At 59.8% G+C, this 14151-nt stretch overlaps 1 protein-coding gene across 1 annotated transcript; it reads right to left on the bottom strand.

Moving 5' to 3' along the window:
• Window positions 1-772: 772 nt before the first annotated feature.
• RAB26 (RAB26, member RAS oncogene family) lies at window positions 773-5825 on the bottom strand. The gene is made up of 9 exons (XM_021698262.2): window positions 5634-5825; window positions 4475-4585; window positions 2091-2132; window positions 1943-2009; window positions 1754-1806; window positions 1371-1436; window positions 1217-1273; window positions 1040-1116; window positions 773-934 (listed from the first exon to the last, which is right to left on the bottom strand). The coding sequence occupies exons 1-9, from the start codon at window positions 5823-5825 to the stop codon at window positions 832-834; spliced, it is 768 nt and encodes a 255-aa protein (XP_021553937.1). The 3' UTR covers window positions 773-831.
• Window positions 5826-14151: the final 8326 nt, after the last annotated feature.

Below are 14151 nucleotides of genomic sequence, written 5' to 3'. Positions count from 1 at the left end.
GAGTGTTAAAGATGACCCGTACTTTCCCGAGGGGCCCAAAGGGGGATTTCTTTGAACAGAAGAGAGAGGCAGTCCAGAAAACACAACTTTATTCACTAGGACTGAAAACAAAGGCTCTTAATCTAAAGACGGACTTCAGGATTTGAGTACAACAATGTGAAGTGTACTACCAGTCCCCTGGCTTGACCTCACTAAGCACAGGCCTCAGTGAGGCTGGCAGTTCTAGTTTCTCTGACATTTCTCTGATTTCCCACATGCTGTTCGTCTCTTACAAAGCCACAACCTTGGCATCCTCCAAGGGAGCATGAAAGGAAGACCCTGTTGATGCTGGAACCAGAGTCTCCTAGCGTGTGAGCGCGGAGCAGGTGGCTCTGATCCTTGGGGCACAAATGCATGGTATGGTTTGCGGTGAAGCCGTCGGTCCCAGGCACGGGCAGGAGTCCTGCCTTTCCCCGCCTGGGCAGCGTGTGCAGCTGAAGACATGGCTTTCTCTAAGGGTTTAGGCACTGTACATGTGCTGGAACGGTGGCCCAGCCTGCAAGCAGGGCGTGTCCAGGAGGGGGCAGCAGAGCGCCCCACGTGGGCTGTACATTGTGAGGTGCCCCCTCCTGTACTGGAGACCCTTGCTTTTCCTTCAAGGCCCTCAGGCAGCAGCAGGTGAAGAGGGGTGCAGACCACTGGCTCCTTGAGGCCTGTTGGGCCTGAGGCTCTGGGAAAGGCAAGGCTCCATCTGGGAGTTCCAGGATTGGACACCCTGGGATTGACTGCGGGATGACTAAATCCAGGAGTCCCTGTAAAGCCTCCATCCAGCCTTGCAGGGCCCTCCCAGGTTCAGGGTGTGCAGCAGGAGGCTCCTCGGCCTTCCCTCTTGACATAGTCGTGCAGCCTGAAGTGGGGTTCACTGGGGGCCCTCGTGGAGCGCTGCTTCAACTCCCTGTGGTGCAGGGGTGACCATGGAACAGAGTGGCTTCTACCCCAGCAAGGAGATTCAGACTCCAGGTCTAGGGGTGGGGGTCTTCTGGTGACTGCCAGGACTTACTTTGCAATGGCTGTGAAGGCCAAGTCGACGTTGAGGCCTGTCTTGGCGCTGGTCTCCATGAAGGGCAGCCCGTACTCCTGCAAACAGCTGGTGGCAGCCAGGTGGCAGCCTGGTGGGGATAGCCCAAGTCCTGCAACCCCAGGGACACCCCTGGTCACCCACCCTACCCTGGCTCACCTTGGCCAGCTTCTCCCCATCCTCTCTCTTGACCACACGCTCCTGGGCAGAGTCCACCTGGCACAGGGGTCTTGGTGAGAGCTGGCCCAGGGCTTGCCCGCTCCCTCACCCGCCCTGTAGAGCTAGGGAGGAGAAGGGGGGCTGGGGCACTCACCTTGTTCCCCAGCAGCATAAGCACCACGTCGTGCTGGGCATACTCCTGGATCTCGGTCAGCCAGGCCTGTGGGGGAGAAGCTGAGACCAGCCTAGAGGCTGGCACTCCTGCGTACCCCTTGTCCCTCCAGGCCACACTGCACAGAGGGCCTGTGTGGCTCTGGCTAACGGGAGGGGCCCAGAAGTAGTGGTCCCCGTGCGAGGCAGAGTACCTTATCCAAGGTGTTGGATGGAGCTGGAAGGTCCCCAGACCCCATCCAGCTCACAGGCAACCTGAGCCGTCAGAGGGGCCACCGTTCCCTGCTGTCAGTGGGGTCCTCCGGCCTCTGGGACCCTAACGCCCCCCCCCCCCGCCTGCCCCACCACCAGGAGGGAACCACTGACCTGGATATTGTCAAAGGAGGCCTTGTTGGTGACATCATAGAGCAGTAGCAGCGCTGGGGGCAGAGGGCCAGTGAGGACAGCTTCCTGGCCCCCACAGCCTCCAGCCGGCCTGCCATGCTTACTCCCAGGGCACCCACGGAGCGCAGCCTCCGCTTCCTGGGGCTGGCGTCCCGCGCCCCACAAGCTCACCGTGGGCGTCGCGGTAGTAAGCGTGGGTGACGCTGCGGAACCGCTCCTGGCCAGCCGTGTCCCAGATCTGCAGTGACAGGCACAGCCCGGAGTCAGGGCTGCCGGTCCCTTCCCCTCACCTCCCCCACCCGCGCCCCCCACCTCTCACCTGCAGCTTCACCTTCATGCCATCCACATCCAGAACTTTGTTCTGAAAGACAACCAGCCAGCTCTGCTGAGCCCAGCAGCTAGGACGGTGCTGCCCCCTGATGGGGGGCTCCTGCAGTGCAGGCCAGGACCGAGCCTGAGCTTGTGCTGCCCCTGGCACGCCCCCAAATTCACTCTTACCCTGTCTGCCCCTCAGCTGGCTGGGTTCTGTCCCCGATGCCCACCTCCTGGTTCTCATCGTCTGACCACTTCACCTCCCTGTACCTGCAGGTAACCTTTCACCTCAAACCCAAGTCCTGGGATCGGCCCAGCTCTCCCCACCCCCATGCCTCCTACACCTCCCCCTGCTGAGCCCCACCTAGTGATGATGCCCAAGCCCCTCTCCCACTCAGATGGCCATCCTCATGGACTTGCAAGCTGCTGCCCTCCAAGGGCAGCCGTGTCCAGTTCTGGGCCATGTGTGCTCTTTGCCCACCTCAGAGGCCTGGCACACGGCCCTACTGCCCGCAAAGGCCCTTTGCCACCACCCAGCCCAGTCAGTCACCCGAGTCCTATTGCTCCAGCCCTCCCCCCTCCTCCCTGCCCTGCCTCCCCCCGGCGCCTAGCCCTAGTCAGCTTCCCTGCACCTCCTTGCCAGCTCAGGTTAACCACGCACATCTCTCCCTGTACCCTTGCAGACTGCGGAGGCCCTGCCCCAGCCCCTCTGACAGGCATCAGCTCCTCACAGCTCTACATGTGATGCTCCTTTTGCCCAGAGCCACCCACATGACTTCTGTGAAGTTATCGTGGTGTAACCCCAGGCCCATTACTAACATTCTGTGCCTCAGTTTCCCCATCCACAAAGGGAGATAACCAGGGTGCCCATCACATGGCTGCTTCAATGGCTTTATGAGCTACTACGTACAAAGCACTGAGAACTGTATCTGGCCCAGGATGAGAGCTAAACGCTTGCTTCAATTTAGAAGCCTCTCTTCCTGCTGGGACAACAGCTCCCTGAGGGCAGGACCCAGTGCAGTAACCACAGAACCCGGAATTCGGCCTGGTACACAGTGGGTGCTCATTGACTATTTGCTGGTAATGGTCCCCTGGCAGGCCCTCCCAGCTCAGGACTAGTGGCAGGGAGTGGCCCAACCCCACGGTTCCCATCTGCTGGGGGGGGGGTTGGGGGCCTGGTAGCCTCAGGCCCTGACAGCTGGGACCACACCGCCTCCCTCTTCCCCAAGCTCCTGCTGTCAGGGTGCTTCTGGGTCTCCCAGGAACCAATGGTACAGCCATCTGCCAGGCTGAGAGGAGGCTGGGGAGGACACCCCGCCTTCACTGGCACCCTTGAACAGGGGTGTGAACCGAGCAGCCTCACCTCCCTCGCCACCTGCCCCAGAGCCAAGAGGAAGGTGAGAAGGGGGAAGGTGGGGCTGAAACAGGCAAAGGACCACCTGTCCAGGGCCTAAACTGTCCCTTTCTCGCACCTGAACCCTTACTTCATCTCAGAAGACTTGAGGGGACCTGGACCCCCAAGCAGGGTAAATAATGGCTCCCTAGCCTGAAGGGAGCCCCCTTTCCTGTTCCCAGAATGGGCCTCCCTCCCAGCCTCCCGCCAACTGGGTCTAATTAAAGGGTGAGAAAAATGCAAATTTGGGATTTGTCTAGAACACGCCAGCACCTTGGCAAGGCACTCAGAATTTAGACTGGTGGGTAGAGGTGGGGGCGTGGCTGCTGTGGCCCTTATCATTCCCTGCTGACCCCACAGGCTATTAGGGTGCCAGGGGGGTGCGGGGAGCCCCCAAATCCAGGTGCACTCCCCCGCCCCCAAACCCCAGGGACACAGCCCTCCTGCTGGGGGCAATGTGGGAGGGGGCTCTGGCAGGGGGGAACAGCCAGGTGGGAGCATTTACTGTGAGCTCCCTCACCCAAGGGCAGGGACACCCCCCCAGCTCCCAGAGGGGGGGTATGCCCCACAGCCACTTCTCTCTTAGGTCCTTGGCAGGCTGCCTGGCACCTGTGTACCGTGGGGCAGTGATGTTAGCCTCCCAAGGGAACATGGGCCTTGAATTCCCTCTGACGGCCACCCCCTGGGGCACCCGGCCCACCCACCCTGAGGCACAGAGTACAGCCCCAGGCATAGGAGTGCTATGCCTGCTTCAGTCACATGCAGCCATCACCTGTCTCCAGGATCCTTAGGGTGTCAGGAGATGGGCATTTTGGTGGTTAAGGCATACCCCCTCGACCACCCTGACCCTGAGTGCCAGGTGGTCCAGACAGGAGGTGTCCAGGGCTAATGGAGAGCCAGCTGCCCAGGGGTGTTGTGAGAACTCCGTGAGCTGGTGCGGGGGGCCCAGGGCATGGCTGGGTCAGCTTAGTGCTGAGGACATCAGCCTCCCCTCTCACCCGGAAGTCGATGCCCACAGTGGAGATGAAGGTCCCTGCCAGGAAGGCCCCATCCTTGAAGCGCACGAGCAGGCAGGTCTTCCCCACGCCCGAGTCCCCCACCAGCATGACCTGGGGCGAACAGGAGGGTCCGAGGTGTTAGGGACAGAGGGGACCGAGGTGCTGGCCCACCCAGAGGGGTGTCTGGTCTTCCCTGAGCTGGCCTGGTCAGGAGTCGACAAACTGTCCCAGGCCTGCAGGCAAGACAGGATAGCTACGGTCCCTGCCAGCTGGACCTCCAGCTTCCACCTCCAGAAGGTTCGGTCCCCTTTCTCTTGAACAGCGGCCCATCTCACTTAATGGGGAGTGGGGGCAGCTGCCTCCATCCAGGGCCCTACCTAACCCCACCCCCAGACCCTGGACACCATGCTTGATCTGGAAGGGGAGCATTTGGGGCTTGGTGGGGAGTGGAGTCTGGAGGTTGGTGGCTGGAGACCTTCGGGGAGGCCTGTGGGCGTCTCTGTGCCAGGGGGCTTCTTCTAATCCCAGTAAGATTCTGGAGGATTTTGCCACATGAGGTCAAATCTTGGCCTGAGAAGGCCTAGGTCAGGTCTGGGGACCCAGAGGAGGCAATCAGGCCTCCCCCTCGTCCACCCTCCCCCAGCCTGCTGTCAAAGGCTCCAAAACCCACAGACAGTCTGGACAACCCCTCCACAATCCACAGGCTTCTGCCTAGGCCTGAAGGAGGCCCCAGTGTTCCCCACCCAACTGGTAAACCTCTTCTTAGTCTCCCCCTTACCCCCCCAAAAGAGAGGAGACCCACAGACCCTGGGGGTGAGGGAAGGCAGCATATGGGAAATGGTGAGACTGGGGCCCGGGTGGGCGCGGGGCCATTAGGGAGCGGGGACGGAGCACCTGCCAGGTTCGGGACCCCTTGTCCGGCCCTGCCAGCTGGGGCGTTAGGGGGCAGGGCTTGCCAGCTGTTGGGTATCTGAAATCCGGGTCTGACAGCTGTGTGTGTATGCGATGCGCGGTGCCCGCCGCGCGAGCCGCAGGGTGCCGCTCGGGCGGGCTTCCCGCCCAGGGTCCGCCGGGCCCTCGGTCCACTCCCGGACCCCTCCCCGCTCGGCTCAGGCCGAGCGCCACCTGCTGCACTTGCATGGGGTGGGGGCCGGCTCACCTTGAAGGCGACGTCGTAGAAGTCGCCGCCGCCAAGCGAGGGCCGGCCAGGCTGCGGGGGCCCGTTGGGCCGCACCTGGGGGCCAGGGCGCGCAATCCCAGGGCGCGCCGGCCGGGACCCGTCGGCGGCGGGCAGCGCGGAGGCAGCGGGCGCGCTGGCCCCCTTGCTCTTGGGGGTCTTCTTCCTGGACATGGCGGGCGGGCGCTCAGGGAGCTCCCGCTGCAGCTGCCGCGCCCCGGGCCGCCCTGCTCCCTGCGCTCGCGGAGCGCGACGCGGAGCCGAACCTGTCCCGCGGCAGCGGCAGCGGCGGCGGCTGCATCCCCGGCGCCTCGCTCCCCGCCGCCCCGCCCCCGCGCCCCACAGCCCGCAGCCACTCAGGCCCGGCCTCCCGCCGCCGCCGCCAATGGCCGCGCTGGCATGCAAATGAGCCGGCCGCCCGGGGGCGGGGTCACGAGGCCCCGGCACTGCCCTAGGTGCGCGCGGTGGGCGCGCTCTGCCTGGTGCCGGGAGCTCCTGCCCTGCCCTGCCCCAGGCCCCGCGACCCGCTCCGTGGCCACCTCCGTGGGGGTGGTGGGCCTGTCGCTTCCCCGCGCGCTGTACAACACCCCTCCCTGCACTGCTCCTTGCCCAGTGACCCTCGCGAGATGGTCTCCGGGCCTGGGACGGGGTTGGGGCGGGGAGAGTGCCCCGAGAAGGGGGCGCTGAGGCAGTGGGACTGCATGGGGTGGACACCCTGGGTTTCTGTCCCTTCTCAGCCAGAGATGCCACCTGGCCTGCTGTGCCCCCCCTCCTCCCCTTAGGGCAGGCAAACAAACCCGGGCGCTCGGAGCACTCAGGGCTCAGCTGACAGCTGGTTACCAGCGGTAGGATAAGCTAACACTTGAGAGCGGCAGGGCCCTCTCCCCCGCAGCTTCTGCCCGCTGGGCTGAATTCCCAGGATCCTTGGGTAAAGGGAAATCCGAGTTACAGCTGCAGCAAGCACTCTGAGTGGCCCCTCCCCTGGGGCTCTGCCCTCAGGGGTCCGGGAGGAGGAGGTGGCTAGCCCCTTGGCCTTCTGGTGCCAGGTTCTGGCCCCAAGGAGGCCCAGTGCTGACTGTCCCAACCCCATGCTGGTCCCTGGCAGACCAGTCTCCAGAGCCTGACACCTCCCCCTGGACTGTCTGTCTCCCCCCAGGATTCTCTGGGGTTTGAGCATAAGGCTGAGATGATCATGGGACCCTGGAAGTGGTGAGCCAAGATGCCCCTCAGCTGGGGCTTGGGGGCAGCGAGTGTAGGCAGAAACGCAGTGCTTCTGGGATCAGCCTCTGCTCCTTACTCCTGTGGCAGTGGAGGCATGGCCTGGCTATCCCCCAGGATGTGATAGCTGTCGCATGGACCCTAGCCCCTTCAGAGGCCTGAGCCCTCCCCGCTTCCAGTTCCCAGAGCCCAAATAATGATAATGGGCAGAAGCTGCCTCTAGGGCTCAGCGGTCTGGGAAAACACAGGGATGCCCCAAGAGGCTCTGGCAGGGCCCTGCATGGGACAGGCTGTGGGAAGCTGCCTTGTCTTGAGTGTCCTTGTGTGGCAGGCATAAGCATCCTCGAAACTATCCTGTGAGGTGGGTAGTGCTAGGATCCCCAGTGATCAGGTGGGAAAACTGAGGCCCAGAGAGGGGACGAGAGCTGTCCAAGGTCACCAGGCTAGAAAGTGACAGAGCCAGGATTTGTACCTGGGAACTCTGACTCCAGAGAGCATAAACTGTCCCATGGCAGTGCTGGTATAGGAGTCCTCCGGAGACCCGTCCCTCAAGGCCCTGTCAGAGCTGGGGGACAAACCTGAGGAAGCCCTCTGAGGGGCCCCTGGCCTCTTTTCTTGTCTCACTCCTCGGGACCCCTGCTTCTTCCGGACCAATGCCCAGATGTGTGGATCGAGGGGCTTGGGGTAGGGGTGTTGAGCTCCCGCTGCTGGGGCCCTGGGGACTCCAGGTGTCCTATGCTCCAGGAGGCAATTTCAGGGTGGCTGGCCCAGACTCTCAGCCCATGCCCACTGACCCCAGGGTGCCAGGCAAGGGGCTCCCTATTTCCTCTTGTCAGCTGTTGCCCAAGGGAAACCAGAAAGGAGTTTGGGTCCCCTAGGGGTGGGGGCTCTAGGTAAGGCAGCTGAGTCCAGGGTGGGGGCTAGTGCTAATGGGGTAACCAGGAAGAGAGAGTGGGGAGCCAGGAGGGGAGGAAAGCTGAAAGCAGCAGAGGAGAAATACTTGACCTTGAAACCTTTAAAATTAGGAGAATATATGTAAAAACCCAGGTCTCTGATTTCTTTCAAAAGGAGAGCGTTCTAGGTCCCTGGATCATGCATTCTTCTTGCCTCTCTTGCCTTCCAGCCGTCCTCCTAATCTTTGATCATTATGTCCCTTGGTTCCTCCGTTTGCCATCTGTCTCACTCTCGGGAATGTAAGTTCTCTGGGTACAGGAAGCAGCTTGTCTTGGTCACTGCCATATCCCTGGCAGCTGGCTGCGGGCCTCAATAAACTTACTAAATTGGTGAAAGAAATATGAGTTAGGAATGGGCCCCACTTCAGGAGGACATGTCATTGCTAACAAGGATAAGGCAGACTGTGTCGCAACGTGCAGTGAGGCAAGGCTAGTATAATCAAATAGTGAGAGCCGGGCTCTGTGGGGGAGGGGCATTTGCTCCGGGCTCTGAAGGTGAACAGGAGTCCAACAGGAGAGGAGACAGACACACTTGCTAGGTAGAGGGAATGAATACGTGCAAGCTCAGAGTGCTAGTAGGTGGGCATTTTGAGCAGAAGAGGCCAAAGTGTGATCCGGTTGCTTAGAGGAAATCCAGGTGGTAAGACAGGAGGGGGCTAGATTCTAAAGTGAATTTGAATGTTTAGCCTAGGAGCTTGGAAATTGTTCGGCCAGAAGTAGGCAGCCATGCATGGTTCCTGAGCAGAGCAGCAGAGGATACTGCTACAGGGGGTGTAGGAGGTGGGAGCATGGTGTCCTGTATAGGGGGTGAAGAGGAAGGAGCATGGTGCAGCCTGTAGACAGGGACGTGAGTTGAGGGGGTGGCAGTAACCAGGGGGAAGGGAATAGGGACAGAGGAGACCTCCCAGAAATACAGAATCTCCAGGCCTGGGGGTGAGGCAAAGAGAGAGCCCCTGGGGCAGAGACAGTGGAGTGTTGAGGTCCATTACGGACAGCAAGTTCTTTGCTGCCCCTCCCAATCGGGCAGGAAGGCCTCTGTCCCCTACCTCCAGCTCTGTGATTGCTCTGACCAATACATATGGCAGAAGGGACCCTGTGTCCATTTCTGGACCTAGGCCCTACAGACAGGCAACCCCTACTTCCTGTCTCCTGGAACACTCGTTCTTGGAACCCGGCTGCCATACTGTGAGAAAGCCCAAATAGCCTTGTGAGGAATCCCAGGTGGAGAGGAACCCACTCGCCACCCAGGAAGTCATCCTGGCGGTTGGCGCTCTGGTCCTGGTGGGTTCCGTGCAGAGTAGAAATAGCTGTCTGCACTGAGCCCAGCCCAAACTGCAGATTCAGGAGCACTGGGGGCATTTTTTGTTTACACAGCAACAGATAACTAGACCAGGCTGCCCGCAAGGGGGAGGAAAAGGGCCAGTTTGGTGGGAAAGGTCAGGAGGGTGGCCGTGGCTGGCCCTGGGACGCCTGGATTGTCAGGCTGAGCTAGAGTGCAGCGGGAGGGGGGTGCCCACAGCCCTCAACCCTCCTGGCATAGGCCTGGCCCTGCTGGACAGGCAGAGGTCTGCATGTACCCATATTTCAGCAAAGAGCTGGAGCAACCGATATCTCTTCCTGCCTCACTCTGGATGCTCACCCCAGCCCCTCTGGTGGCCCCCATTCCAGGTGCCTTTGCAGGCCTGGGGACCCCAGCTCCTGTACGCTGCCTTCTGACTTGCCCTTCTGGGGGCCTGGCCCCTTGGTCCTAGAGTGACGTGTGCAACGAGTCCCAGACACAACAACCCTCTAGGATCTCTGGCCTGAGGCTGTCTCTCTCTGGAGCCCCACTTTCCAAGCGGGCCAGCTTTACCCCCACATACTACTCACCCACAGGGCCATGGTGCTCAAGCCACATGGCTTAGGCAGGGGTGAGAGTCTTCTTGACCTTCCGGGCTCTGCTTGGAGCCCCCCCTCCCCCAGGCAGGTAGCCTTCCCTGGCCCCTCCCACCCCCAATTCTTGCTCCACTCACGTGGACACTGACATTTGCTCTCCAGTGGTTCCTCTGGGGGCTCCCGGCCTCAGCCCCAGCCTCTGGGCCTCCTGAGGACAGTACCCAGCCTGCCTCCACGAAGCACTGAATGGAGAGGTCAGTGACCAAGCAGGACAGGGCTAGGCTGGACTTCAGGGGTCTGTTAGTAAGGGGGGAGTGGTGAAGCTCCCAAGCCTTGTAACCCCAGAGCACCTCCCATACACCAGTCCTAGGGAATTCAGCTGTCTGTGATCTCAGGGGAGGGACCCTGGCCAGGAATGTGCCAGCAGGCGGAGGCCCCCCGCTGGATCCCGGGCGTGCTATGGGACCCTGGGAGTGTGGTGTCTCTAGACCCACTCCCCTCTCCCTGAAACGAGGGGACAGGAGGAGCTGATCTCTGAGGTCTCTTCCAGCTCCAACACCTATGTTCTATGAAATCCACGTGAATGTTGCTATAGAGACTGCAGAGAGGAACTGCCGCAGCTCGGAATTGGACCTCCACCCAGGAGAGAGAAGAAAGAGTCACCCCGGGAAACAGCTGATGTCCGAGGTGTGCTCGCCCCCTCCCCACCACGTGCACAGGGGCCACACCGGGTGTCCTGTTCCTGCCAGGACATACCCCACCTGCTGAGCACTCACCTTTGCGGCACTGAGGCCCTCCTGGGCAGGTGGTAAGGGGTGGGTGTCCGCCCCTGCCTCCATGGGGAAGGGACTATTGTGTGAGGGCTGGGGCAGTGGGTTGTTTCCTTGCAGATGTGCCTGCAAGATCTGCCCTCAGGCTTTCCTTCCCACGACAGCTCAGGCACTCACACTGAGTGCTCCTGGTGGTCTCAGGATGCAAAATGTGCCTGCGGGAGAGCCCGCCCGGGGCAGGGGTGGGTGGCGCTGCTCTGCAGCGAGGCCCTGGTGGGCGAGACCTCTGGCCGGAGGAGCACAGAGCAGCCCAGCCGCCTCCTGGCTCCAGGCTCTATGGGAAGCTTTGCAGGGGAGGCACAGGTGTAAAGGCATAAAAGGGACGCCCCGGTAACTATGACAACTGCTGAAGTCCCAGCCCTGGCTGCTCCTGCCCGGGGCCAAGTGCTCCGCTTGCATCCTCTCTCCCTTTTTCCTCGGTTATGAAAGTGATATATGATTTGGGGGGGGCATGTCAACAACACAAAAGGTAAAGGCAAGAATAAAAGTCCTTGTTCCACCCTGACCCTGTCCCCCCCCGGGGTAACTGTTATTAGGTTTGGTAGTGGTGACCGTAGGTATGAGTCTCCTGTGGCTGCCATGACAAATATCTACAACAAACCTGGCGTCACTGCAGAACAGCCCGAATGTGTTCTCCTACACTCGGGAGGCCACGGTGCGCAATGAGGCTTCTGGGGCAGAAGCAAGTCTGGCTCCTTCTGGGGAGAATCCTTGCCTCTTCAGCTTCTGGTGGCCTCCAGCTTTCCTTAGCCACGTCCTTCCAACTTGCCTTTCCCGAATCACTGGCCTTTGCGTCTCCCGTTCAAATCTCCCTTTATAGGGACACTTGTGATTACATTTAGGGCCCCGCTGGATCATCCAGGATAACCCCTCATCTCAAGACCCTTAAATGAATCACACCTGCAAGGTGTCTTGCCTGGCAAGATCACATTCACAGATTCTGGAGACAAGGAGCTGGATCTGTCTGGGAGCCACTGTTCAGCTTCCTCAGCACCATTCAAGTTGTGCGTTTTGGGATTTTGTCTGAAATAAAGGTTCTTGGCTGAGACAGACCTAAAAATCACTGGACGATGGATTCCTTTTCCTGTGCTATCTTTATCCAGTTTGTTTAGATGTGCAAATTATGCTATACTAAATGCGTTGCTTTATGCATAAATATGCATTAAATATACTTAAATGTGACCATGTCCTCTAAGAATACATACAACGTCACAATTATCTGATCTTTGCACATTTGATAAGATTTTCCCCAAATCAGATCTGGATGAAGTATCTTTTCCTGGCATGGCTCTGATATGTTTTCAATTTCTTCCTTTATGATTGGTCTGTTTGGGCTTTTTACTTCTGCCCGAGTCAATTTTAATAGTTTGTCTTGTTCTAACATATAATGATCCTATCTAGATGTCAAAAGTTTAAAACAATTGCATGTAATTTTCTTTTGTAATTTCTAATTCTATTTCTGTGAATAAACCTATGTTCTTAATCGTAACGGTTCATATTTTATTTTTATCTCTCAGTGACATTTGCCAGCAGGCTCTTTTTAAAAATCTTTTGGGTTTTTTGTTGTTGTTGTTTGTTTTTTCAACATGGGGCTTGAACTCACGACCCTGAGATTGAGACCTGAGCTGAGATCAAGAGTCAGACGCTTAATGGACTGGGCCACCCAGGGGCCCCATAATCTTAGTAGCCTTAAATATTAAAAATAGCTTTTGAGGGCGCCTGGGTGGCTCAGTTGGTTAAGCGACTGCCTTCGGCTCAGGTCATGATCCTGGAGTCCCTGGATTGAGTCCCGCATTGGGCTCCCTGCTCAGCAGGGAGTCTGCTTCTCCCTCTGACCCTCCCCCCTTCATGCTCTATCTCATTCTCTCTCTCAAATAAATAAATAAAATCTTTAAAAAGGGGCACCTGGGTGGCTCAGTCGTTAAGCGTCTGCCTTCGGCTCAGGTCATGATCCCAGGGTCCTGGGATCGAGGCCCGCATTGGGCTCCCTGCTCCGCAGGAAGCCTGCTTCTCTCTCTCCCACTCCCCCTGCCTGTGTTCCCTCTCTCGCTGTCTCTCTCTCTCTCAAATAAATAAAACCTTTAAAAAAAAAAAAAACTTTCCTGAAGCCCAAGAGGCTCGCAGGCTCTACAGTCCCTCCCTCTTCCCCCTGGGGAATTGGTCCAAGAGGCTCAGAGTTGGAGACAAAGAGCGTTGTGGGAGTTGAGCCCTGAGAAGGGACCACAGCTGCCAGAGCTGGACTAACCCCCCCCCACCCCTGCCAGGCCACCTGGAGATCCTCTGCTTGTTTCTGGGTCCTTTGACTGCCAGCACATGGCAGGCGACCTAGTCCCTGTTTATCCCTGGCCTTTGCCTGCACAGGAACCCCACCTGTTCTTCCTTGGATCTTTCCTGAGAGCTGGCCCTGAGCTGGATGCAATCCTCCCCCAGCCCTAAGACATTGGTTTGCTATTTCCATTACACAGATGAGGATAGTGAGGGATTTGGGTGCCACTTCATGCCCAGGTGAATCGCAGAGCTGCAGGTGTCCCACAGTGACCCTGCTTGGACTCTCCCAGTGAGAGGCAGCAGGACATGGGCCCAGCACTTGTGGGTTTAGTTGAGGTTTACCAGCTAGTTTAAACAGAGAGACAGAACACAGAAAGGGAGTCTCGAAGCCTTGGGATGCAGCCTGGCACCAGGTCTCAGGACAGTGGGATAGGGTCCTCCCCCATGTGGGAGTCTGCGGACTTCTCCCTGTGACCACTCAGCCAGCTTAGGTCAAGCATCCACCTCATACCCACTAGCAGTTACTCCCCATTCCCCACCCCACCCCCCAGCCCCGAGAGCCACGAGAGAGCGTCGTTTTTATTTATTTGGTAGAGAGAGACACAGCGAGAGAGGGAACACAAGCAGGGGGAGTGGGAGAGGGAGAAGCAGGCTTCCCGCCGAGCAGGGAGCCCGATGCGGGGCTCGATCCCAGGACTCCGGGATCATGACCTGAGCCGAAGGCAGACGCTTAACGACTGAGCCACCCAGGTGCCCCGAGTGCGTCGTTTTTAGACTTGATGGGACGCAGGTGCGCTGGCCGCAGAGGCAGCCTCCTGCCCTCGGCCGGCGGGTGGGCGGCGGGGATGCTGCGCTGAGGCCCGCCTCGGGCGTCGCCTCTGTGATAGCGGGCACTGGCCCCCACACCGCGCCGGCGTTCTGGAGGAACCGTAAGAGAGGACGCCGTGAGTTTTTCCCGAGCGCCTACCATGTGCCAGGCGCTTGGAACACGGCGGAGACGCAACGGGACAGAGGGTGGTTATCACTGCTGGTATTGGCACAGCCGTGACGCTCGCGGCTGCGGAGGGCAGAGGGGCGCGGACGCGGCGGGGACCTGAAGCCGGAGGGCGCGGGAGGTCGCGGAAGGGCACGGAAGGGCAGCATCACAGAGGCCCAGCCGCCGCCGCCGCTCCCGGCGGCAGCGCGACGCCCCGCCCACCCCATGAGCGAGGAGGGGGCGGGGCCAGATGACGCCCCGCCCCGTACGCGACCGCCCTGCAGAGCGAGGGGCGGGGCCTCCGGCCGCCCCGCCCCGCGCCGGGAGGAGGAGGAGGAGGAGGAGGAGGAGGAGGAGGAGAAGGGAGGGCAGCAGTAGCA

Source organism: Neomonachus schauinslandi, chromosome 5 (genome assembly GCF_002201575.2).
Source record: "Neomonachus schauinslandi chromosome 5, ASM220157v2, whole genome shotgun sequence".
Taxonomy (NCBI): domain Eukaryota; kingdom Metazoa; phylum Chordata; class Mammalia; order Carnivora; family Phocidae; genus Neomonachus; species Neomonachus schauinslandi.
This window is presented reverse-complemented; position numbering and strand designations above follow the sequence as displayed.

Excerpts from the sequence above, each read along its gene's own strand:
- RAB26 (XM_021698262.2), bottom strand. The coding sequence starts at position 5,825 with ATGTCCAGGAAGAAGACCCCCAAGAGCAAGGGGGCCAGCGCGCCCGCT. Across the intron at positions 2,133-4,474 it reads CTGTGGGCATCGACTTCCGG|AACAAAGTTCTGGATGTGGA; the intron begins GTGAGAGGGGAG and ends GTTGTCTTTCAG. Across the intron at positions 1,117-1,216 it reads ATGGGGAGAAGCTGGCCAAG|GAGTACGGGCTGCCCTTCAT; the intron begins GTGAGCCAGGGT and ends AGCTGTTTGCAG.